We start from the raw sequence: 22,310 nt of genomic DNA, 5'->3' as shown, positions 1-22,310 counted from the left end.
CACTGACAAAGATGTTAAACAGCACCGGTCCCAGTAGTGACCCCTGAGGAATGCCACTTGTCACTGCTTGCCACTTGGACATGGAGCCGTTAACTGCAACCCTTTGAGTGAGAATTTTCCTGTGCCTCATGGTGCTCATCCTTAAATCCAACTCAGTCCTAAGATCATCATGCTTATTACACCACCTAAATACCGCCTCTGAGGGAGCTGGGAGCAAAGACGGGGTTTATATAGCATGTATCTCTTATTCAGGCCTTGTGTGCGAGGCTGAATTTAATTCATGGTAAACAGAATGTTATATTCTAGTCTTTGGAAGCAAAGCTGACACTACTAATTTTTCAACAAATTCAGGCCTGCAAGAGAGCGACGCTTAACAGTATAAGGGCAAAAATAAGTTCTCGTTTGAAAAATTAATAAAATCTGTCTGACAGCATAAATGTTAACATTTCAGCAAAGGCTACATCATTTATGTGAAAACATTTCTGCTCTGATCTCACAGATGATAGAGGCACTGTTAGCGGTAATGAGATCAGGACTACATGGGTAATTAACTTGTAATTCCTTACTGAAACAGCAAACAATCACACTGCTACAAATGCGAGGAAATGACACCAAGTTTAATTGGAAAAGGAGGAAAAAGCAGAGCTGTGTCAAGATCCAAGAGATGTTTCCCCTTGTGCTGTCCCCTGAGCTCAAGACATATATAATGCAGTGTCCTCAAATGTGCTTAAAACCTTTTACCAGCAAGGCTGTCTCAGTAGCACGTTGACAAGTGGAAGATTGTGTATGCTGGACGACTGTGGGTTTGAATGGATACATAAAGCTCAATGCTACAGTAATCACAATAATCAGTGGTAATACACAGCCTGATTTTTACCAGGTGAAGCACTACTGAGCGCAGACTGGAAGGATATGTTCCTGTGAAAACCCTCCCTAGCTGGGCCACTGGCCACTTTCTTCACTATAATTAGCTTTCCAGTGCTCTAGCATACACATACAAGGTGGGGATGTATGTATATGAATAGTAAGTGTATGCAACATTATGATTTCTGATTTTTTTCTAAATTCTGATTTTTTAATTTGTTTTTCTGGAATCTGATCTTGATTCCAACTCAACCCCATAGTAAAGCTCCTGCTAATTTAATAGAGAGACGGTCTTTGCCAAGAAAATTTGGAAAGAAGAGAACAGATACTTCCATTTAAATATGCATTAATGCTGTAAGTATGCATCCGGCCTTTCGGGTTTGTTTGTGTGGAGTGCACATTTTGTGTGTCTCGATACTCTGCCTAGCACCACAGCCTTGGAAATCACGCCTAGAGTCAATGACGGCACTCTGCTGGGTTTATTAATACCAGCTCAGAAAGTGAGAGGGTGCTCTGGCTTTAGCAAGGGGACTGTATAATTGTTCCAAGTACTCCAGATCCAGGAATCAACCTTCAGAGCCTTTTCTCGGTGTGTGACATTCATCCTGGTGACACTCAAGTAGCACACTGCTGAAGGACAGCCAGGGCACATCTATATTTGTTCCATTGCTCACTGCTGGCATGTGCCCTGGGCAAAGAGGCGGTCTAGGGTTACGGTGATAAGTCTTCCAACTGCAGTCATAGGAAAGTGGCAGGGAATTGCTTTTGTGTGAATTCATTTTTACTAGGGGAAATAAATGCGAAGTTTGATGCCATCTGAGCTATCAGAAGAATTTATGACGTCTTAAGATAGAAGGCAAGTTTTTAGGTAGTAACATTCTTTGTTATGTGTTTTCGATAATTGATGGTCATGGACTTAAACATTCTTCACTGTAATTGTATCTGTGCCTGTAAACTGAGCAAAAACTGAGCAATCATCTGAAAATCTTATTTAGGCAGCAGGGTTCCAGACGAGCTTAATTATGCTCATTTTAATTTATGTAATTTAATTTCATTTTGGTAGGAAAAATACTTGTTAATTCACTTTTCTAGTTAGTAGTAGCTTCTAAAGCAAGCCTTATTTGTTACAATTATGGGGAAAACAGTCTTTGCGGAAGCCAGACAACATTTTCTGGTATGTGTCAATACCTTTTCTCTGTTTGTTATGTTAAAATTTGCATGATTTATTTTATCACCTTTAGCATAAATAATATTTCTGCCTAACTTCAGTGTTTTTTGTCTATAGTAAGATATTGCTAGCTGTAGAACCCACACCCATGTCTGCAGTGCCAGAAGACAAACGGTGAACTTCTGTGTGTGTCTTCTTGCAGATCTGGTAGGCTGGGCTGTTTTCAGTCATTGATATAGAACTGGAGAGTTGGCAGTTTCTTCGCACTTTTCACTAGTTCAAGAAGTTGCCTTCTAATAAGTCACTGACTGCGTTGACTTTGTTAGCTAAGTAATCCTCAGGAATATTAGTAAAATATCAATGAAATAAATTGGAAGTGTTAGCAAGTACTCGAATTTATGAAGACCATAAAAAGTAGTTTGAAAGCAAAGTTTATGTGAACGTTTCTGCAAAAGCTCTGATAACCTTGATGTCTGTCTGACCTTTGGGCTTCTTTCTGCGAGAAAGTGGGTTTGAAGCTTTTGTGTGTGTCACTGAGCTAGGGCTAGATGTAACTATAGGTTCATTAATACTCAGATGAAATCTTTCCGTGAACTCTTTTGATTATAGTATTAAACTGCTGAGAAAATCGACCAGTTTTGTAGCCCTGATATTGTTCGTGCTGGTGAACAGTGTAGGGCTGCGGGGACGCTGCAGCTCTGTCAGAGCACTGTCTCTGTACTAGCATTATTTCACGTGCTGTTGGTAATACAGGCTGGTTGGAAAGAGTGGGCTTGGGGAGTCAGCATTAAGATTGCCCTTGCACCTTTAATGTCATCCCACATGCATCTGCTTTATCATCAGCTTTGCATTTCACATCCACATGCTCTTTTCACACCTCCCCCGTTGCACAGAATGGACAAAGTGTGCAAGCTCCAGGTCAGAGCAGACTTCTCCCAGTTCAGGAGTTGATGACCTGCCTTGCTTCCTAGTTGCTGTATGCTTTGTCATGGGAATCTACATTGATCTTTTTTTCCTGAGCTTCATTTATGTTAAAATATATATTTTCACAGCACCTGAGAACTCCCAAAGGGCAGTATTTTTCCCTGTTTTATAGAAAGGAGCTGAGACCTGGACTGAGAACAATGTTAAAAGAAACCTCAAGTTTCAGTGTCAAGAATAGCAACTTGAAAAATCCAGGATTTTTCAGGGCATTTACTAGTGTGTTACATGGTATCAGTGGTCAGACGAGAGGGCATCCTACGATATGCCTGACTGACAGTTCAGAAAGCGCACTTGACAGCAGCTGAAGGGTGAGCAGACTTCAAACCGGGCCATCTGCAATTGCACAGAACAGCACTGAGTGTGCCTGAAGCACAGTCACAGTGTTGAGCTGAGGACAGGACTACTCCACAGTTTGGAAATCAGACATCAGGGTTGCAGATGAGCCACTCAGAAAACATAGGATGCACACCAGAGACCGCTCTCTGCTGTGCTTTGCATGGAGGCGAGAAAAAACAAGCTTCCTATGGCTTCACTTGAGAAGCCTCACTTAGGAAGTGAAGCTACCAGCTTTGGTCTTTCCCATGCCTACCTCCAGGCCTTGAGCAGTCCTCAGCCAAATCTATTCCATCTATATATTTTTAAGCATGAAAAACTCACACTTGATATCTAAGTATGTAGCTATGGATCTTTCTTATCTTTTACAGGCTTGAGTCTTGTCATCTCAAAAGCCTCACTGGGGATACCAATGTCATCCAGATCTGGCAGTGCGAGAGACTATGAAACGCATGACGAGTTGCCTGGTTGTTCAGCTTCCCCACCAGTCCCAGAGCCTAGTGAGACTGAGGCTGGAGGCTTGATATTTTATCACATGGATCTTTATGGATCAAAGGAGAGGTTTGATATCTTTCCTGAAGAGCCATCTGGTCAAGGAGACAGATCTCTAGGGGATATCAGAAGGGAATCTGCATTGAGTAGCGAAAAATTTCAGTGCTCACAAGAAGCTGGATATGACTTGGAAAAGGAGGTTGCAGAGTTGGCTAAGATGTATGGACTTGATGAGGATAGAGAAAAAGAGCTTGAGCTTCTTGGAGGACATCGGGAAATGGTGGAGAGCAGACGTGCACCTGCTCGCACAGAAAAAGCAGGATCACAAGGCTCCGTATATAATGCATCAAAAAGCATCTCTCCGGTGAAAGATCAAAGTCAAAGCGCAAAGCAACAGGGACTTCATGGCAAGGCTTCTCACGATGAAGATCAGAGCAAAGGCAGAGCAGAGGATGAGGCTGAGAGCCACACATGGTCCAGAGAGGGGGTTAGCAGTGGTGGTGTGTCAGATGAGTGGAGCAGTCAGGCTGTTAGTGAGGAGGAGGAAGAAGCAGCAGATGTTTTTTGCTCTACCTGCAAGATCCCAATCCGAGCTTTTGACAAACTGTTTGGTGAGCACAAGGATCACGAGGTGGCTCAGCTCCCCAGCGCTGTGGAAAGTGAAAAGGTAAGAGTAATACAAGTGTACTGTGGTGCCTCAAAAACAGTGTTCAGACAAACTAAGAATTACACTGGGTGTTTTGGTAGGAGGAGATTCATAAAAACATGTGCAAGTTGGAAGAGCAGATTGCTCAGATGGAAAACTTCGCCAGTCACTTGGAGGAAATCTTCATCACCGTCGAGGTAAGGCATTTTTTTCTTGGGCTAACCTTGTGGTGCTGGGGTTAGAACAGTTTTGACAGCCATAGTGTTCAGTTGTTAATGAGGTAATTCTGGTAACAGAGCAGAGTTATCTTGGAGTTTGCCTAGACTAAGGTACTCAATAAAACTCATCCTAATGAATTTTTTAAGTGAGCTAGTAAAACCACATTAAGCATTTGCACAGATACTTGCATTCAGAAATGAAGTGACCTTCACTCAGGTTGTCTTAGTTTTAAATGGCCAAGGACCTGTGGTCTAATTAGTCCATCCAGAGTGTACCCCTTGCGTTCACTCGGTTTCATTCACAGAAGTGCCAGATACAGGCGAACCCTTGGACCACCTGCATCGAGCTACAGCACTTCAAGGGTTGTGCTCCTGCTTGCCTGATGTCAGCTTGGCCCTGGGGAAGGGGCCCAGCTGGCAGCAAGTCAAACCAAAGCAGTAACTCAAGGCACCGACTGTCTTTTCTCTGCTGCATGTGGCACAGGAGGATATTGGTGCCTGAGCAGTGGGCAGCTGCTGGCAATAAAGCCTTGCCTGCTCCTTAAATCCTTCTTCTTAATGCTTTCTCCAGCAGTGAGTGAGGATACCAGCATTAGCTGCTCAGCTCCCCCAGCGCTAATCCATGGATCCCACTGGGTTGCCATGGTTTCTGTCATGGAAGGATGTGCTTGGCTGTGTTGGTGGAAACACTTGTGAGATTATGGCTAGGATACATCTCTAGTTGTGCTCCCTGGGTTTAGTTTGGAGACAGTTGCCTTGCCTCATTGTTTTTATTATAATTTCTGATGCTCTTACTATGCCTGGAACCAAATCCGGTACTCTCTTTTGCATCAGTGGGGGGTGAATGATTAGAATAAATGCCTAAAAAAATGCAAATTAGTCAAATTACAGCTTCTGTGTACTGGCATCACCTCCCTGGCAAGGAGAATTTTAGGCAGACCTGAGTAAGATTTTTCTCTGGCTGAGCTATGGATCAGGCCTGACACCAAAGAACAAAGCCCCAAATGCCTTGCAGGAAAACTTTGGGAGGCAGGAGCAGAACTTCGAGGTGCATTACAACGATGCGGTGCAAGTGCTTGCTCAGAAGTACGAAGAACAGTTGGAAGCTCTGGGGGAAGAGAAGAGGCAGAAGCTGGAAGCTTTATATGGGCAGCTGATCAGTTGTGGGGAACATCTCGACACCTGCAAGGAGCTGACAGACGCAACCCAGGAGCTTTACCTGGAAAATGACAAAGCCACTTTTATGAAGGTAAAGATCTTTAACTGGCAAGGCCCCTCCTAAATGTTCTTTGCTGCTTGCAAGTAGTCCCCATCTGGGAAGTCCGAAGTGGCTTTATTTCTAGAGAACATTTGGGGTGCTTATGCTCGGTCCATGGTGCTGTCACTGCTCCAGGTGCTTGGCATGGTGGCACTGACTTAGTGGGGCAACACAATGGGGCCAAAATGCAGAAGCAGCAGCAGCAGTTTCTAACTTGGATGCTCAATGATTTGTGGGTCTCACTGGTGTTCAGAGGGAAGATATCTCTCTAAAAAGCTTATCTCGGGAAACTCTGGAAGCACTTGGTGTTCATTGCCTCATGCAGGCTCAGCTCTCTTGCTCTATTCTGGGCTCACAGCAGGCAGGCTGATGCAACTGCTTTGGAAGATGTTTCTTTTTCTTGCTCATTTTGTTGGAAAGTTCAGCTTAACAGGAGGCTCCACAATAAATACATCAGGAGCTCCTACAAAGTGATGGATGAATCCCACTGTTGAGGAGGTGTCGAGCAGTTATTTTTCTTTAGCAAGTAGAAAAATAATTGGAAAAAAAATGACAATTTTCACTGCTGATGAGCGATTGCTGTAATCTGAGCTGTCCTGTGACTCAGATGGGTGGGAGCATTTCTATAGCACAGCCACAGTAACTCCTGAACTGGACAGTAAACAAATCTCCGAACACCTCCGGTCTGCTCCAATGGATCAGCTTGCTGTGTCACTCCAACCTGCTGAGTTCTTCGTATGAGCTGACTTTTCCTCTTCCTCTGCATCTCTGGAATAACCCTATTTTCTCCTTAGCTCATAAACAGTTTTACATCACCCCTAGGAACCATTATTCACCAAGAGGTGAATAGCTCTTGGTCATGAGCTCTCGGCTGCTTAGATTTCTCCCGGGATGGTATATCTGTCTTCCAGTAACGTGCACTGCTCGGACGTTACTGACAATTTCACTCAGTTATTTTCCCCAGCTGTTGGTTTTTGTTTGTGAAGGATCTGTTGGTGCTTTGGACACTTGAGGAAGGATAGAGTCTAGAGTCTAGATGGGTAGACAGTGGTCACTCTCGTATATTGCACGTTATCTTACTGTAAATTCAGCCAAGATCTCTCCATTTGAATGGACAGTTACACGCAGCTTTGTCCTTAGAGCTGGGTGAGACCCAATTAGCTCACTCTACAGGCTGCATTTGGGACAATTCACGTAAGACAGGTCAACAGCATGATGTAGTCTGACTCTAGACTTATGCAAGAAATGTATCTTTTCTGCCTTTAACACCGTCTCTTTTTTTTTTCTACAGGCAGCAGTAACCATGGTTGACAGGTAGTATCACAGTCTGGGATTTCGTGTCACATTCCTTCCTGCTAATTGGGCCTGGTTTTGGAGACATTCACATGTTCTGGACTTTGTTCAGTCACACAAATATTATCTAACCTACTAGAGCTATTGAAATCTTTAGTATTTCTGCTGCAGTAAACTGCAGCAGAAAAAGTTTCTCTAATAAGTTTAACACTCAAAACTAGTTTTGAGACAATTTTAAAAAACCCAAAGGGAGAGTTAGAGCATGAATAAATCACTGTTTTCAGCTTAGTCATAAGGAACTAATTTCAGTGACTGGGAAACAGGATTGCTAAGATCTTTAAAGAAATGCCCTGGATACAAATCTGCCTAAATCTGAGCTCCCCAAATAGATTAGTAAAAGGCTTATTTATGCATTAGTATAGAGGGGTAGAAAGTCAAGCTGTGGGAGCTCAAAACAGATACTGAAAGATCTTGGAGCGCTTGGAAGAAATCTTAGGGCACCCTAAATCAGTTGTAAAAAATGTACATTTAAATTGACTGTCATCATTTACGAAAACACACAGAAAAGATACCCCCTTTGTTTCAAATTTACAACACCTAGAACCATGAGGTCCTGAATTAGTAATAGCGTCATGAATTCTAAATAATGAAAGTCGTGGAGCTAACAGCTTGCTTCCTGCAGCGGGGTGCTGGGGAAGTGTCACTCACCTGCTCGGTGGGAGCGCAGCGTGGGGCACACAAAGCGTGGTCCCTCAGTCCCGTCAGCATCCAGCTCTGGTTGGCATCTCAGAGCACTGATCTGATGTGCGGCTGTGTATCTCCAAGCAAAGGGCACAGGGAGGCTGAGCTTTGTGAAAACATTATTTTAAGGAAATAACTGTTATTTTAGAGTTTGCTGTTCTTTTTCTCTTACCAATAGGCATCATAGAAAGCTATCTCCAAAATTGTGGTACTTGCAGTTAGATATTTTTTTTCTACAATTACAGGCTGGAAGAATTCTTAAAGAAAGAAGTGGATTTAGAGCTTTCAACACCGCCAGAGTTTGAAGACCGGGTCATAGACTTCTCTGAAGTTGAAGAACTAATGAACTCCATTAATACTATTCCAGGTGCTCTTCCTGTCTGATCATTATTTCAGCCCTCTTTACATTTAATTAAGGATATGTATTAGACAGAAGTCCATTAGTTCTTTGAAATGAGAACTGCAAAGGCAGAATTAGCTTCTCCCTAGAATTTTTTGTTTACCTATATATACAGAGGCACTCGAAGCTATTTTTGGGTTGGTTTTTTTTCATTTGTTTTTGGTATAAAATTACCAGAACTGCAAAGTTTGGTCTTTCTTGCTTCTGCTGGATGATTTCCTAGAAGACTCACAAACCCCTTCTGTTGAGGGGTCGGGCATGCTTATTTGGTGATAACTTGTCTTACCTTGCTTGAACAAAGTAAGAGGGACACCAGATGGCTTTAAACAACCTGCACAGCTTCTCTCGATAACCAGATTTCAGTGGCTTGTTCCTCTGCTATTTAGCAAACATTTTTCCTGTTATCCACAGGAAACAGAGCAAAACCCAAACAAATTTCTAATAATTAAAAAAAATAAAAATACAAAATATTTTAAATCTTTTCTGGCACACCACAAATGGTCAGAAAGAGCAATATGCTTTTTTTTTTTATGCCTATACATCGTGTTTTCTTAAAGCAAAATAGCATTTGCTACTTCTTTGCATGTGCGGCTGACCCCATGTTGGACAGCCTTTCCCTCATCTTTCCTCCAGAGCCTCCGCAGCCCCTGGGCTGGTCCGTAGCATTGGTGCGCGTCAGACGTTGCTCCTGCAGAGCTGTACTAGCTCGCTGGGGAACAGCAGCCCTCAAAGGCGGGGAGGTCAAGTGTACGGAGAAGGGTTAGGCTGAGGCTTATGTATTTTGTTGTTTTGATTTTGACTTGAAGCAAGGCTTCATCCAACAGTGACCTAATTATTAGCTGCAACTGTTTACAGGGTCAGCTCCTAACTTTTCTCCATATAGGAGGAATATGATGCTATTCCATGCCTAGGCTTTGTGCAAAAAACCTTTGTGAGAGGGGAGAGTTTGCCTGTGAACAAGGTATCATGCTTATACATTCAAAACCTGACCTGTTTTCCCCTCTGCAGCTCCTTGTGCCCCTGTGATCAACCCGCAGGCTCCCAATGCAGCCACTGGCACCTCACTGAGAGTTTGCTGGGGCCTCTTCTCAGATGACACTGTCGAGTGGTACCAACTGTGCTATAAACCCGTGAGCAATGAGAGGCGCAGTGACGACCAAACAGGTAAGGAGGCCTGGACCCAAGGGGACACCTCAGTCCTCCACTGGCAAAACCAGCTGGTTCCAAAGCGCCTCTGGACTTGCTGTTGCTACCTGTCTGTGCACTCTCTTTGCCAACAAAACTGTCGTATCTGCCATCGCATTTCCTGTTACTGGATTTGTCACTCTTCCCCTGTCATGTCTGCCATACTGCCAGCTGCAGCAGGACCCATCACAGGAGCAAAGACAGGACGGGATAGCACGAGTGGGAAGGGGACAGTGGATGGAGTCAGGTCCCAACAGTAGCATTTCCTTTACCGGAGGGCGGGCACTGCATTAGACACACATGTGCTGCATCCACTGCAAAGCACGGTATTTTTAGAGAGCAAATCACCATATTATCGGCACGCCCACTGAAACCCCCACAGTCACTTTACAGTTTATCTATCTCAGTGCTAATAATAGGCTGTAACTCCCCATCACCCACATGCACAAAAAAAGAACCACAGAACCATCCCAAAACATCCCAGCCTTGTGACAAAACTGCCTTTGCTAATAATATTCTTGCAGAACCTTTTACTGAAAACACCCAGTCACTGCTCCAGCAAAAGTGGAAGCCAGTAGAGCACCAGGTGGCCAGTTCAGAAAGAAAAGCTGAACCTATCAAAATTTTATAAGATGAAGAATGAGAAATGAGTAGTGAAATAGCTTCGGGTCCTGTCCCACTGCTGGGACGAGCTGACCAGACAGCATCCCTGGAGTGGCAACATCCAGGGTCCTTTTAGAAAAAATTCAGTGACAGGTGGGTGACTTTTCTGTTTGGGTTTGTTGGATTTTTTTTTCTGAGCGATGTGGCTCCTTCAGAAACTGATGGGTTACCTGATTTATGCCTCCTTAGAGGAAGGCACGGTGAACTGGCCTGACAGCTAATCAAAGGGTATGGAGCACAAGGAGCTCTCTTGAACTCAGCACACAACACAATGCACCTCAGCTCCATTACTTGAGGCAGCTTTGGGGAAGAGGGGGTAACTCTGTAAAGGCACTGTAAATGCTTTGTTGTTTTCATTTCAGACCATACGCTAAAAGTCAAAGAAACATACTGCACCATTACTAATCTGTTGCCGAATACACAGTATGAATTTTGGGTCAGTGCTTTGAATGCCTCTGGTATCAGCCCACCAAGTGAAAGAGCAGTTTATGTAACAGGTAAAAGTATTTTATTCATATGACTATGTGACCTTCATAGTGAAATTCACTGCCATCTCTGAATTTTATACCAGTAATGCTTCCTGGGCACTTTGCTTCTTCTGATATAAGTCTACTGACTGCATGGGGATTTCCTACTTTTATTTGGAGATCCTATTAGGCCAATTGTCTCTGTTTTAGAGTTGAAGAGACAGAAGCACAGAGACAAAATAACTTATTTAAATGCAAGCACATAGAAAAGCTGGGAATAAGGCTCAAGTCTCCCAGTTCTGCCAGCTGGATGGCAGTCCTCCTTTTATTGGCCTGTAGGTATTTTGCGGATTCACCTGCTCTGCTCCCCTTGTAACTGCAGTTCAGTCAAGCATGTTTTGTGAAATCCTGACATCAAATGGAGCAAGTCAGAGTGAGACCTTCAAGCACTCATTCCATATGTCTTTGACATTGTAGAGCAGAGAAGAGATGCACCTTTATGAGAAAGATAAACCCATTGATAGAAAGAATACAGATGCGCAATCAGTCTTTATCTATGTTACTTCTCTGATTAAATCTCTTGGGACCTTTATAGTCCAAATTAAGTCTTTGAATAGTACTGTTAACCACCATCCTGCCTGCTGCTTATTGTCCATTGGGGAAGCAGGTTTCTTTAACTATATATTATTAGTAAACAACTTTGGGTTTTTTTTTTAAGTCTTCAAAGCATGTTTATAGCAAACATCTTCAAGCAACAACTTAGAATTGTTCTTTTGCCTACTTTTTAGCTCCTTCACCACCTATCATAAAGACTAAAAAGATCCGAAGCTGTGAAAATGCAGCACTGGTGTGCTGGGAATCTAGAGACATTAACCCTGTGGATTCCTACATGGTTGAATTGTCCAAGCTGACAGATGAAGAAAATGGTGATATTATTACTGAGTGAGTCACTATTCTATCGAGTCCATGATATGCAGAGATGGAACCATTTCAAGTCATGTGGCATCAGATAGCACTAAGAAAGGAGCCATGACCCTTTGGTGAATTCCCCTTTATAAACATCCTTCTTAGTAAAATTAATTGTATAAATGTTAATCAAAAATTACTGTACAGGGTATGGGAAAAGGGCAGAAGCAAATGTAAAAAATCTGCATGGTCTGTCACAGACTATCTCTTGCCCCCACTACTGACAACTGTACAAGGTAAAGTGTTGTTGATGGGTTGAAGAGAAGCTGATCATGTAATTTCTTCTTTGTTGCTCAGAAAAATAATCTCGAAGGCCTACCTTTGTTCCCCACCCTATCATTTCCCATGGATTTATCTTCTGTAGATCTATTGTTGGGATTCCTAACTGCGAAGTCCTAATTCACCTCCAGCCAACACAAAGCTATCGCATCTGTGTTAGAGCCCTAAACCTGGGTGGTTCCAGTGAAAGAAGTGAACCTGTCCTGATCCACACCACAGGTACTGTACAGCTCAGAACAACTCCAGCAGCCTGCTGTAGCATCTATTATCTCAACAGAGAGATTCCTGCTGCTTTCAATGGCCTCTGGATCAGGTCCTAATCTCTTACATCTAATTACACACCTGGTAACCTTTTAGGAATGAAAAAAACACTTTTTGTAACAATAAGTGCATTGCTTTAGCTCTCTAATTTAAAATTATTTCTGTCCAGTACATTTGATACTTGAAACTTACTCATTTCTAAACATCTTAAAAGACAGTATCAACCCAACGCCCCCAGATGTTGCCAGCTTGCCAAGTGCTGACACACCACTGAAGAAAGTTGTAGTGTGATTTTACTTTACTTCAGAGATTACCTTGTAATGTCGCTGCTCCTGCTGGAAAGTACATCTGAGACAGACAGTCAGCACTTTCCAGAGTCATTTGGATATGCAGCATCTTCCTCGGTACCGATTAGAACATCTCCAGCTTGGTGCGGGAAGCTCTGAGGGCTGGTTCCCCTTATTCATCAGGAGAGAGGCAGCCCAGCTTTCAGCTGGAAGCTTTGCTTTTGGTAACTGACACAGCGTTATCATCTCTGCTCTCAGTGCCACACTGGGCATGGATTAACCTTCTCCCCCCAAAGGAAGCTGGAAGCCCTTTCCCCTCCCAACCATCTAATCAAAGCTTATTTTAATGGTTTATAGGTAGACACCTGTTTTCATCTCCACCACTGCTGTAATGATGCTGCAACTTCACTGGGCTGTCTCAAACCTCCCACATCACTCCGAGATGCATTCACACCATACCTGCGTCTCTTCTGCCCTTACCTTCTGTGAGAGATTGGCAAATTGTGCTTATTCAGCAAACTGACCTCCCACCCATTAATCTGTGAAAGGCTACGTTTCAGTAAGAAACCTGCCTGCTACACATCAGTGACACCAGAGAAAAGAAATGGTCATTCTTAAACCCCTGCAGAAGAGGACTGTCATTGCGTTACCATTGTTTGTGTGGATTTCAACTACTTAAATCAAACTCAGTATTTGAAATTGCCAATTTTGCTTGCACAGCATGTGTTTGTTTTCAGCAGCACATGCCTGCAATTGCCCTGTCATTGTTTGTATTGTATTTCCATTGAAGTAACTTGCAGTTTGATTATAATGATTTCATTTGGGATTAGCCTGGAGAGATTTATCTTCTCTGAGTCTACATTATGCAAACAGCTGATGCAAATTGATCTGTCAGCTGCAAGCGCTCACCTCCAACACTGGGAATGACCTTTGATTCTTACTTACTGGGCTGGGTACACAAACACCAACTACAAACAGCAGCTGTGACGCACGTGGCTGCTCATCAGCGCGCAGTGTGTCAGACCTGTTGGTGAAGTCCCGGAAGGGAGAAAGGCAGAGGTTCTTTTATCCTGGGCTGGCTCAGCTGACTTACCTCTCGGGGGGCTGATGTGAAGAGGAGGTGCTGAAGCACGAGGGATGCTGTGTGTGGCACCTTTGTAGAGGTTCCTTCTCTTCAAATTGTGCCCGGCATTTATGTGGAAGAGTGAGGCCATGGAGATGCCTTTAGGCCTCCCCCTTACCCTTTCAGTGATTAAAAATAGACCACTTCAGTTCTGAGGAAGATGACTTGAAACCGGACAGGCCGTTACAGGGAGGACCCCTCATCTTTGAATAGCTACTTCCTGTGCAATGCCTGCAGCTTTGAGCCCCGGCTGCGTTTAAAAGCAGGTTAAGGCTCCTTTTCTGCTTTTTCACAAGGTTGTAACTAAAGAATGTTAAGCAGTAAAACACCCATTTGTTTGAAAAACTCCAAATAGACAACCTTGTCCTCTCAATGTCAGCCACAGATACCTCCCAGAGCACTGGTTAATCTTTTTGTGGAGCCAAACAACATTTCACCGCACCCTAATGCCATAAGGAGATGCTGGAGTTATCCTCAGGCATTCTTCTCTCTTGCAGGTACCTACTTCTGCCTTAATGAGGACACAGCCCATCCTTTACTGGCGATTCTAGATGATGGATTTACAATTGCATGCGATCAACTGGAAAACCCAGAGTGTGATCTGCCCATCTATGATAACAGCTTTACAAGGTATACAGAAGAATTTCAGTTGCAACTAATGCATGTGGTTTGTGGCTGCTTTGTGCACAACACAGCCCGACCTTGAGTTTAAATCCACTAAAAAGGTTTACTGGTATTGCAGCTCTCCTCACCTTCAAGCCAGGCACCAACCAAGTAAAACTCCCAGACCGTGTATAACGCATAGTGTTTTTTCCATGTTGATTTTTGCGTGACAACTGCAGACATCTTTGTTGGTCCTTTTAAAATATAGATTACTCACCTTTTAGAAACTCAGATTTATTTTAAGGTATTTCAAGTTGGGCTCCTAAGATAACTATTCAGTTTGAAATGGTAGGCTTTCCCCATAGCTCCTTGGAGAGTAAAACTCTGTTTCCGTTTATCCAGGCCCCGTAGTTTCACTGGGGTTATTGTTCCTGAGCACTGTTCCTGAACTCCCTGTGGCTTGCTGCTCCTTTCTGAGAATTTCTAGGGTGACCAGTACATATAACCTACATCTCCCTCTGCATGATCTGCGCGCTGACTTCTATTAAATTCCAAAACTTTCTTCCCATTTAATTCTTTACAGAGCCCAAAAACCCCAGAAAAGTGTCACAAGAAAAAAAAAAACAAACAACAAAAAAATCAAACCCCACATACTCTTAATACAGCACTAGTGGGATTAAAAAAAAAAAAAGGCATAATTATTAGGTTCTCTTTTAGTTACAATGATGAAGCACTTGCACACTTCCAAGACTTGCGGAGCTGCGCCTCTCTGCTCGCTGTTGCTCCCTCTCCCCTGCCCCCTCCTCTGCAAGCTGCCGAGGTGACAGCCTTGCACATGGTGTGCGGGAGGCTCTGCCCATCCTTCCTTGGTCTCGGTTTCACACGTGGAGATTTGGGGGCTGTTTTTATATAGCTCTGTCCAATGGAAACCACCGAACACTCCTCTTATGGAAAACTTGTTCACTACAGCAAATGCTACAGAATGGGCAAAGAAAACCAAAGCAAATTTGTCAAAGCAAATACTAAGGAAAGGAGAGGGGTCTGAATACTTACCTCTTACTGAAAGCTGATACTATTTGAGCTTACAGATTTTACTTCAAAACAGAATTAGGCCTTTTGCCATTGAAATGAGAGACTTAGTTTGCCAAAATGCATGTTTCCAGTCAGAACCACGGAATCAACACATAACCAGGACAGGCATCTGCAGACACAGAATAATACAAGCCCACTACTTAATCCCTCCGTGGAAATGGAGCAATGTTACCAGAGGGCTTGGTAGAAAAGAGCCAGGAGATAGAAGATTCTCTTCATTAAAGTCATTATGATAAGCCTAAATGGGATTTCATCCCACTTCCACAGGGTGCTTTTATGTTTCACATAAACAGCCAGAGCTGGCACTCATCTCATTCTGAACTCTGAGGCTGAGTTTTTGATGCCACCGTGAACTCTCAGAAGCCTCTTTCATGCCAAGATACTTGGGGGGGGGAGGAAAAAGAAAAACAAAAAGCTCCCAAGCGGAAATGACTTGACACTCATAGTACAAGGAAATTACATCGCAAACTCTTCTTTCTGAAGTTTATGTGATCTCAGAGATACTAATGGGTTTCCTAACCACAGCAGCTCCTACGGTCTGATCTGACTCAGGCTTGCCTTGGTGGCTTTGCAACTTTCATTACTACGGTAATATTTAGTTCACAGCTGTTTGCCCATCCATTTTGCATCATTCCTTTTCCTTCTCAAGCTGTAGCAGCACGGCTTCTCCGAGTCCAGATTTCAGCAGCCTTTGAGCTATTCCCAAGCCATCTACGTGCACTTGTAATGAAGTGTGCACTTGCTTTAAGGGATCGCTGCTGAGGTGGCACAGAGAACAGCTGTCTTGCTGTGCATGCCCGTCCCTACACATCAGGCCCTCCCAATGCTGAGTGCAGCTCTTTCTCAGCGTTACCTAAAGGTAGATGAGCCCAGAGTGTCTGCCAGCAACATCCTTTGCTTTGTAATTTACAACTTTAGACGACCTTACCAGAGAAACACAAAGGTCGTGTGTGACTCCCCATCCAAAACTGAAGGTGTGTTTTGAAACCTGCTATCCCCGGTGATGCAGCAATGACAGCTAATACATCGTGTACTTTTCCTGAGGAAAAGCTGGGATGTAGTCTTACAGGATTCATGTTGCCCTCTTAAATCAAGTTAGGGTATTTCAGAAGCATTGGGCGTGGGCTATTTTGCCCAACTTTCTTGCTTCAGAACATGTGTTTTTGGAGACTTACATCTTCAAAGCGCCCACCTCCTTTGACTCCGAGACTGTGTCTGTAAATCAAGCTGAAGGGTCTCTCTGTGGTATATTGTCTTTGATTGTCTCTCCCACACATCTCTGTAAAGTGTCATCTTCTGCACAGTTCCTATCATAAAGGCCAGGAACCAGTCTACTGCTAAAACGGTTCGTAGCCCAGGTACATAAGCATATCCCAAACTCTCCTACCATGTCCGGTTCTTGCTGGTCCCTCCAAACACAGCATAAGCAGGTCTCCTCCCCAACTGCCCCAGGAGTTTCGTGCTGTTACAGTGCTCCATTCCTGGTGGTGAGTGACATGTAAAGCCCTCGTCTGTTTGGGAAGAAAATACAAAATCTGTAGGCTTTTCCCCATGCTATACTGCGGTTCACCAGAGCACTCTCTTTTCTAGCAAGTAGTAACTTTCCCAGAAAACCCAGGCAGCACAGAACGCTCTTCTCCCTATTCCTCAAAGTGCCCAGGATACTCATTTATACAAAGCTACCCACATGTAAAAAACAGGGTAGGTGCCATAAAGAAACCTGCAGGTTCTTTGCCAGGTCCTCAGCACGTGGACTTTGATATAGTCAAAAATCCATGCTGCACTGCTAAGGAGGCAGCAAAAGTGGCTGTTGTTTATTGATAGGTAATGTCCAGGTGCATTACATACCTAAACATTTTAAACAACATTGCAGAGAGTCCCTGCCGAAGCACATATTCCTGTCTGTCTCCCACAGGTGTATCGGGATCCTGGGCAGTCTGATCCCATTTCCAGGAAAGCATTACTGGGAGGTGGACGTTGAGGAAGACACAGAATACAGGATCGGTGTGGCTTTTGAGAACACACCGAGACATGGTTATCTGGGGGCAAACAACTCCTCCTGGTGCATGAGGCATATCATCACACCATCAAGGTAAGGGCTGCGGAGGCCACAGGCCTCCTACAGGAACACCTACGTGCACACCTGCAGGCAGAGCAGCAGAGACCTCCCACTTGCAGGGGGCAGCCAGAGGTTTTATATCAAAGCCCAGACCAAGCACTTAACCAGGTACCTGTGGCATTCCTCTGTTGGCACTGTGAACTAGTGTTAGAAGTAGCCTGGAACCTTAAACCAAATCCTACCGCTTAATGACATTCTCACATTGAAATAGGCAGTCCCAGGAATAAATCTGATTAAAATATGTGTTACAGAAGTTAGCTGTAAAGGCCTTCTTTTAGGTCACTGAAACACCAGTGGGAAGACAGAGGGTAACAGATCCACGTAACCTAGAAACTACATATCTGGCTAAACCCAGTTGTACGCAACTGGTTTTGATCTGTCTCCTACCTGTGGAAGTACCTAACAGCCATACCTGCATGCAGAAATGCCAGCTCCCCTTTTGCCTCAGCTGAACCCTCTGGCTCTCCCCCAGAAACCATTATATATTAGCATCATTGCCTTTGACAGCCATGTGACATTTGGGAACCCTGTGAAGCATGCAGGAGCAAGAAAAAAAGCTGCACCCCTGGGTGTCCCCCAGGATTGCCTACCGCCTGTCTGAATGGCTCCCTGCTCAGCCTGCAAGACTTGCCAGGGTGCTGCTGGGTCCCCTTGGGCAGGGAGCCTGGACACCGCCTGAGTGTCCCCAGCATGCACAGTCAGCAAATAGCAAGGATGGCATAGCGTCGCCCAAATCTGCCTGTCCTCTGCCCGCTGGTATGCAGGGAGAGGTTCTAGATGCAGCTCAGTTGGCTGGAGCACACACTCCTCCCCAGGCTCCCCAGCAGCTGGCCCACTGCATAGCCAGTCTTGAGCGGTGCTGGCATTCGCCTCCCACACAGCAAGAAAAGCTGCTTAATGAGGGAGACCAAACCCACTAAAGCTAATGACTCTCATACACTGCAGGCAGGCTAATTTGATTTCCTTGCTACATTGAGCTAAGAGGTACATTGAGGTTTGCTCATATTCTTCTGGAGCAATGAGCATGGACTTCAGAGAGAAAAGGGAGCTGGGCCATTGTTCAGTTTGAGTCGCTGTCATACCCATTTCTGCAGGGAAATGTTCTCAGGTTTGAGTGGTGTGGGTGGAGGAGGTGGTTAGTGAAGATGCTGGCCCTTACGAAATGCCAGATAACTCACTTCAGCTGAATAAATCTTCTCATTTCTGCTCAGAAAGGCACATGTTCCCATAAAAGTCTCATATTTTTGGTTGCAGCGTGCCACACTAGGGAGAGCTGTTTGAGTAACTGTTGAAGGACTTCATCATTACTTGGAACAGGGACTACATGGGGAAGAAGTGGGCTACCCTCATGACAAAGCTGCTTACGTACAGAGCACCTTCCTGGCCTCCAATAACCCACAGTCTAGCAATCATAATTAAGATGTCACCCTCTAGTAAACGAGCATGAAGACTGGAACTTCCCCATCAACACCGCCCTGGCTGAGCAGGGAGGTCTTATAGGAAAAGCAGACAGAAACGTCACTTGAGAGTGGGGTTTGAAAAACAATGTCAAAGAGTCTGGAGGATGCCTAGGCACAGTGAGTCAGGCAGCCTCTGCCCGGGGGATTACGCTCCCTGGCTGCTGCCGTGAAGGTGTGGGTGAGGAGCTCCTGTGCCTTTGGCAGGGAAGAGGGCTCAGTATCACAGGCCCTGAGGGAGCAAGCGGGCAGCACGACACGGCCGAGTCGTCTCCCCAGCTCCCTCCTTGGCCGTGCCTACAGCTACCTATGGGCGAGGCCGAGGGGGTGACAAGTGTTGTTCTGGGGCAAGCCTAACTGGCCTAACAGAGCACACACCGCTCCTTCATAGAGGGACAGCTTCAGGCTGAACCTAGTGGCAAGGGTGCAACCTCCAGTTTAGAGGACACCCACATTGCCCCATGAGACATGGAAAAAAATGGAAAAGTCCCACATTGTGCTCTGACCTTGTCCATATCTAAAAGCTATCACTCGTCCATCCGCATCCAGACTGGGATATGAAGCAAGAGGCCTGTTACACGGGTTAATGGGCAGGTCTGAGCACAGGGCGCGCCATTCCTCGGCAAACATGGCCATTGCTCAGCAAAGTGGAAGGGACTCGGGCAGTAAGCACAGGGCACATGGGAGGGACGGGACTGTGGAGCAGGAAGCATACTCTGGAACACACCCGTGTGCACTTCCCTTTAGGTTTTTGTCTGTGTTTCTCACCTACAGGCACAAGTACGAATTCCTGCACAGCGGGATGACGCCAGACATCAGAATTACTGTCCCCCCTAGAAGGATTGGCATCCTGCTGGACTATGAGAACTGCAGACTGTCATTTTTCAATGCAGACATTGCCCAGCACCTTTATGCATTCAACTCACACTTCCAGCATTACGTCCACCCCTGCTTTGCTTTGGAAACACCTGGTATCCTACGGATACATACCGGAATTGCAACACCCCCATGGACTGCTCTCGCATAACCTGTGTTCTGCAGATGCACATCTACATGGAACCTGCACTGAGCGATGCCCTCTCTCAGCATTAGCTGCTCCATCATCCTCCTCCACACTCCTCTCCCAAGAGAGCAAAGCAACCCCGACCCAAACCAGCTGCCAAGCCTGAGCAGGCCTGTTTCTGTCCTCTTAGGCAGGATCTTGGACCTTGTGACCATAATGGTGTGGTGCCATCAGCATCCCAGAAATTCTCCAGTTAGAAATAGATACCCATCCTTCCCAGAAGGGACACTGTCACCAAGCAGCAGTGGCAGCTGGATCACTGGTTCCCCCAGTACCCATTTGATGCCTAGGGAACGCGCCTGTTCCAGAGCAATCATTAATTCAACTCTCGCATCTGCTGAAGAGCTAAAAATTCGAAGAAAAATAAAAATAGCAGAAGGCATATCACGGTACAGCTGCTAGACAGAGCTGAAAACACTCTAACCATGACGCTGATCTCACAATCAAGTATTCTTGTCACTACATGAAGATTGTGACACAAGATAATCAAATACGCCTCCCTTGTGTGTGAACTGTTAGCGCCTACCATACACACTGAGGCTTTTTGAAATACCCAAGCATGCACTACAGTCTCAAATATTAAAAGACATTTTTACAGAATGCCCATGCTGCTCATTCATTCATCCAGGGAAAAAACAAAAGACAAACCGAGGCCTTTTGCAGTGCTTGACTTGACCATATAGAGAAATCTAAATAATTTCTAGCTAAAATGCTTTTTTAGCTTGTTCTTTTTGGCCATGCTCACCTCCACTTGGGTGTATCCTCCACGCTCACAGATCTGTTCTCCCCCTCAGCACTGAAGACCTCTCACCCCTGATGCTGTGCCCTTGAAGCTCTGGGTGTCCACTGGGGGCTGGAAATGACTCTGGCCCAGCACTTGTTTAGGCTTCATTTCCAGACATCAGGCAATGAGACGGGCACTGCCTGTCAAGCAGGCTTGTCTAGCTCTAAACGGCCTCACTCGTGTATGTCAAAACTACCCAAATTCAATCACGAGTCATTAACAGAGAAGCTTTTCCACAGATTTATTGTACATTCATTACAAAAAATCACTGGTTCAAGTTTCCATCCTAGGGGATTGTCAGGAACAGGCAGCAGCCTCTACAATATTCAGGGTCCCAACAAACAGAGCCTGGCAAAACCGAAAGGATTTGACATAGAAGCATGTTCCTAAAGCGTGTCTGTTCTTCCCCAAATAGCTTTAAAAATAGCCTCCCTAAAACAGGCTTTGCAGAAACGATAAAAACAGAGCTAAGTATGTCTTTATGGCAGTGATTAGTACCATGTTTTCTTAGATATCCATTTGTTTTGCAAGCCTCAAATGAAGATGGATTTAGCGACCCTCAGCAATGTAAGCACAGTGTCATTTCTTAACCTGCCAAGAATTAAGAGATTTCCAGGGGAGAGAGGGTTGCTACGGTCACTTTGTCAGATCTGTAAGGCAGGAGCGACTTTCAGTTGCTATGTCTTGCAGCGAGCACAACTTGTGTCCACCAGAAACAGGTGACTCCACCAGCAGCCACTGCCAATGCAGAGGGCAGGAGGTGGGCAGGCGAGCCCCACCGACATGGGCAAGGCCAGACCAGAGAAGAGCAGCTCAAGCACACAGCTCCTCTGCCAGGGAATGAAGTGGTGAGACAGCACCACCCAAGTTGTTTTAACACTTTTTTTTTTTCCCTTGCTTAAAAATGTATGCCTTGATTCAGGCATACATTCCGCACACCGGAACATGTTTTACCTTTATCTACCAAAATCAAGAGCCACGCTCTTCTTTTCAAGTAGATATCTGAAGGAGTAAAACACACGAATATCAGAGCAGAGCTATGAGGATGTCTGAACCTCCCAAGAAAGCCTTTAATGCAGAAAGACTGCTGGTGACCCCAACGATTCTGATGAAAGCAGGTGTTCTGCTGTGAACAGCCCCACCACTCCCCACCAACAGCTTTCACCTCAAGTGTTTGAACCACACCTGTATCCTGGCACCGGGGCTAGCTATTCACCTCATATCATACAAGAACCCAATCCAAAATATTTTTCAACTGGTGAACACCCTGGGAGTGCCCAGAACTTCGCAACCCTCTCACAGGAGTGGTGCAGGGACAGATTTTCTGAGCCAAATGCAAGGTGTTCTGATGTCCTTGGAGTGGGAATCTACGAGTACCAAACGGCTCCATCATTATGCTGCCTGCTTGATAAATCTGCTGGAGCAGCCTGCTCAGCACAATATGACTCAGTGGTCATCGCCAGGCATCGTACAGGACAGCTAAGGCAGCAACAGAACTATCTGAAAAAAGAACAAATAAGCAATAATTGGCTATTAGGTTAAAAACAATACGGGAAATGAGTTT

At 44.9% G+C, this 22,310-nt stretch overlaps 2 protein-coding genes across 13 annotated transcripts in view; one reads left to right on the top strand and one right to left on the bottom strand.

Annotated features, from left to right (window-relative positions):
• The first annotated feature begins 1,482 nt into the window (after positions 1 to 1,482).
• On the top strand, positions 1,483 to 21,095 carry FSD2 (fibronectin type III and SPRY domain containing 2). Of its 3 annotated transcripts, none has more exons than XM_063347229.1 (13): positions 1,483 to 1,732; positions 3,721 to 4,508; positions 4,589 to 4,684; positions 5,721 to 5,954; positions 7,255 to 7,277; positions 8,243 to 8,364; positions 9,406 to 9,561; positions 10,608 to 10,742; positions 11,501 to 11,654; positions 12,043 to 12,176; positions 14,126 to 14,258; positions 17,239 to 17,415; positions 19,674 to 21,095. In XM_063347229.1, the coding sequence occupies exons 2-13, from the start codon at positions 3,762 to 3,764 to the stop codon at positions 19,924 to 19,926; spliced, it is 2,364 nt and encodes a 787-aa protein (XP_063203299.1). In that variant the 5' UTR covers positions 1,483 to 1,732; positions 3,721 to 3,761; the 3' UTR covers positions 19,927 to 21,095. The 3 variants fall into 3 exon arrangements, with proteins under 3 accessions (XP_063203299.1, XP_063203297.1, XP_063203298.1); XM_063347227.1 differs by having other exon boundaries at positions 1,483 to 2,038; XM_063347228.1 differs by having other exon boundaries at positions 1,484 to 1,720.
• The window catches only part of PDE8A (phosphodiesterase 8A), a 169,185-nt gene continuing 167,848 nt past the window's right edge, over positions 20,974 to 22,310 (bottom strand). For 7 of the 10 annotated variants that reach the window (XM_063347222.1, XM_063347223.1, XM_063347218.1 and 4 more), the window contains one exon: positions 20,974 to 22,246. The gene's annotated coding sequence lies outside the window, so the exon portion shown is untranslated. The remainder of the gene's footprint in view (positions 22,247 to 22,310) is intronic. The other 3 variants (XM_063347221.1, XM_063347219.1, XM_063347220.1) reach the window with 3 other exon arrangements.

Source organism: Chroicocephalus ridibundus, chromosome 9, assembly GCF_963924245.1.
Source record: "Chroicocephalus ridibundus chromosome 9, bChrRid1.1, whole genome shotgun sequence".
Taxonomy (NCBI): domain Eukaryota; kingdom Metazoa; phylum Chordata; class Aves; order Charadriiformes; family Laridae; genus Chroicocephalus; species Chroicocephalus ridibundus.
This window is presented reverse-complemented; position numbering and strand designations above follow the sequence as displayed.

Coding starts and splice junctions, on each gene's coding strand:
- FSD2 (XM_063347229.1), top strand. CDS start 3,762: ATGTCATCCAGATCTGGCAGTGCGAGAGACTATGAAACGCATGACGAG. Junction 4,685..5,720: donor AAATCTTCATCACCGTCGAG/GTAAGGCATTTT, acceptor AATGCCTTGCAG/GAAAACTTTGGGAGGCAGGA. Junction 10,743..11,500: donor AAGAGCAGTTTATGTAACAG/GTAAAAGTATTT, acceptor CCTACTTTTTAG/CTCCTTCACCACCTATCATA.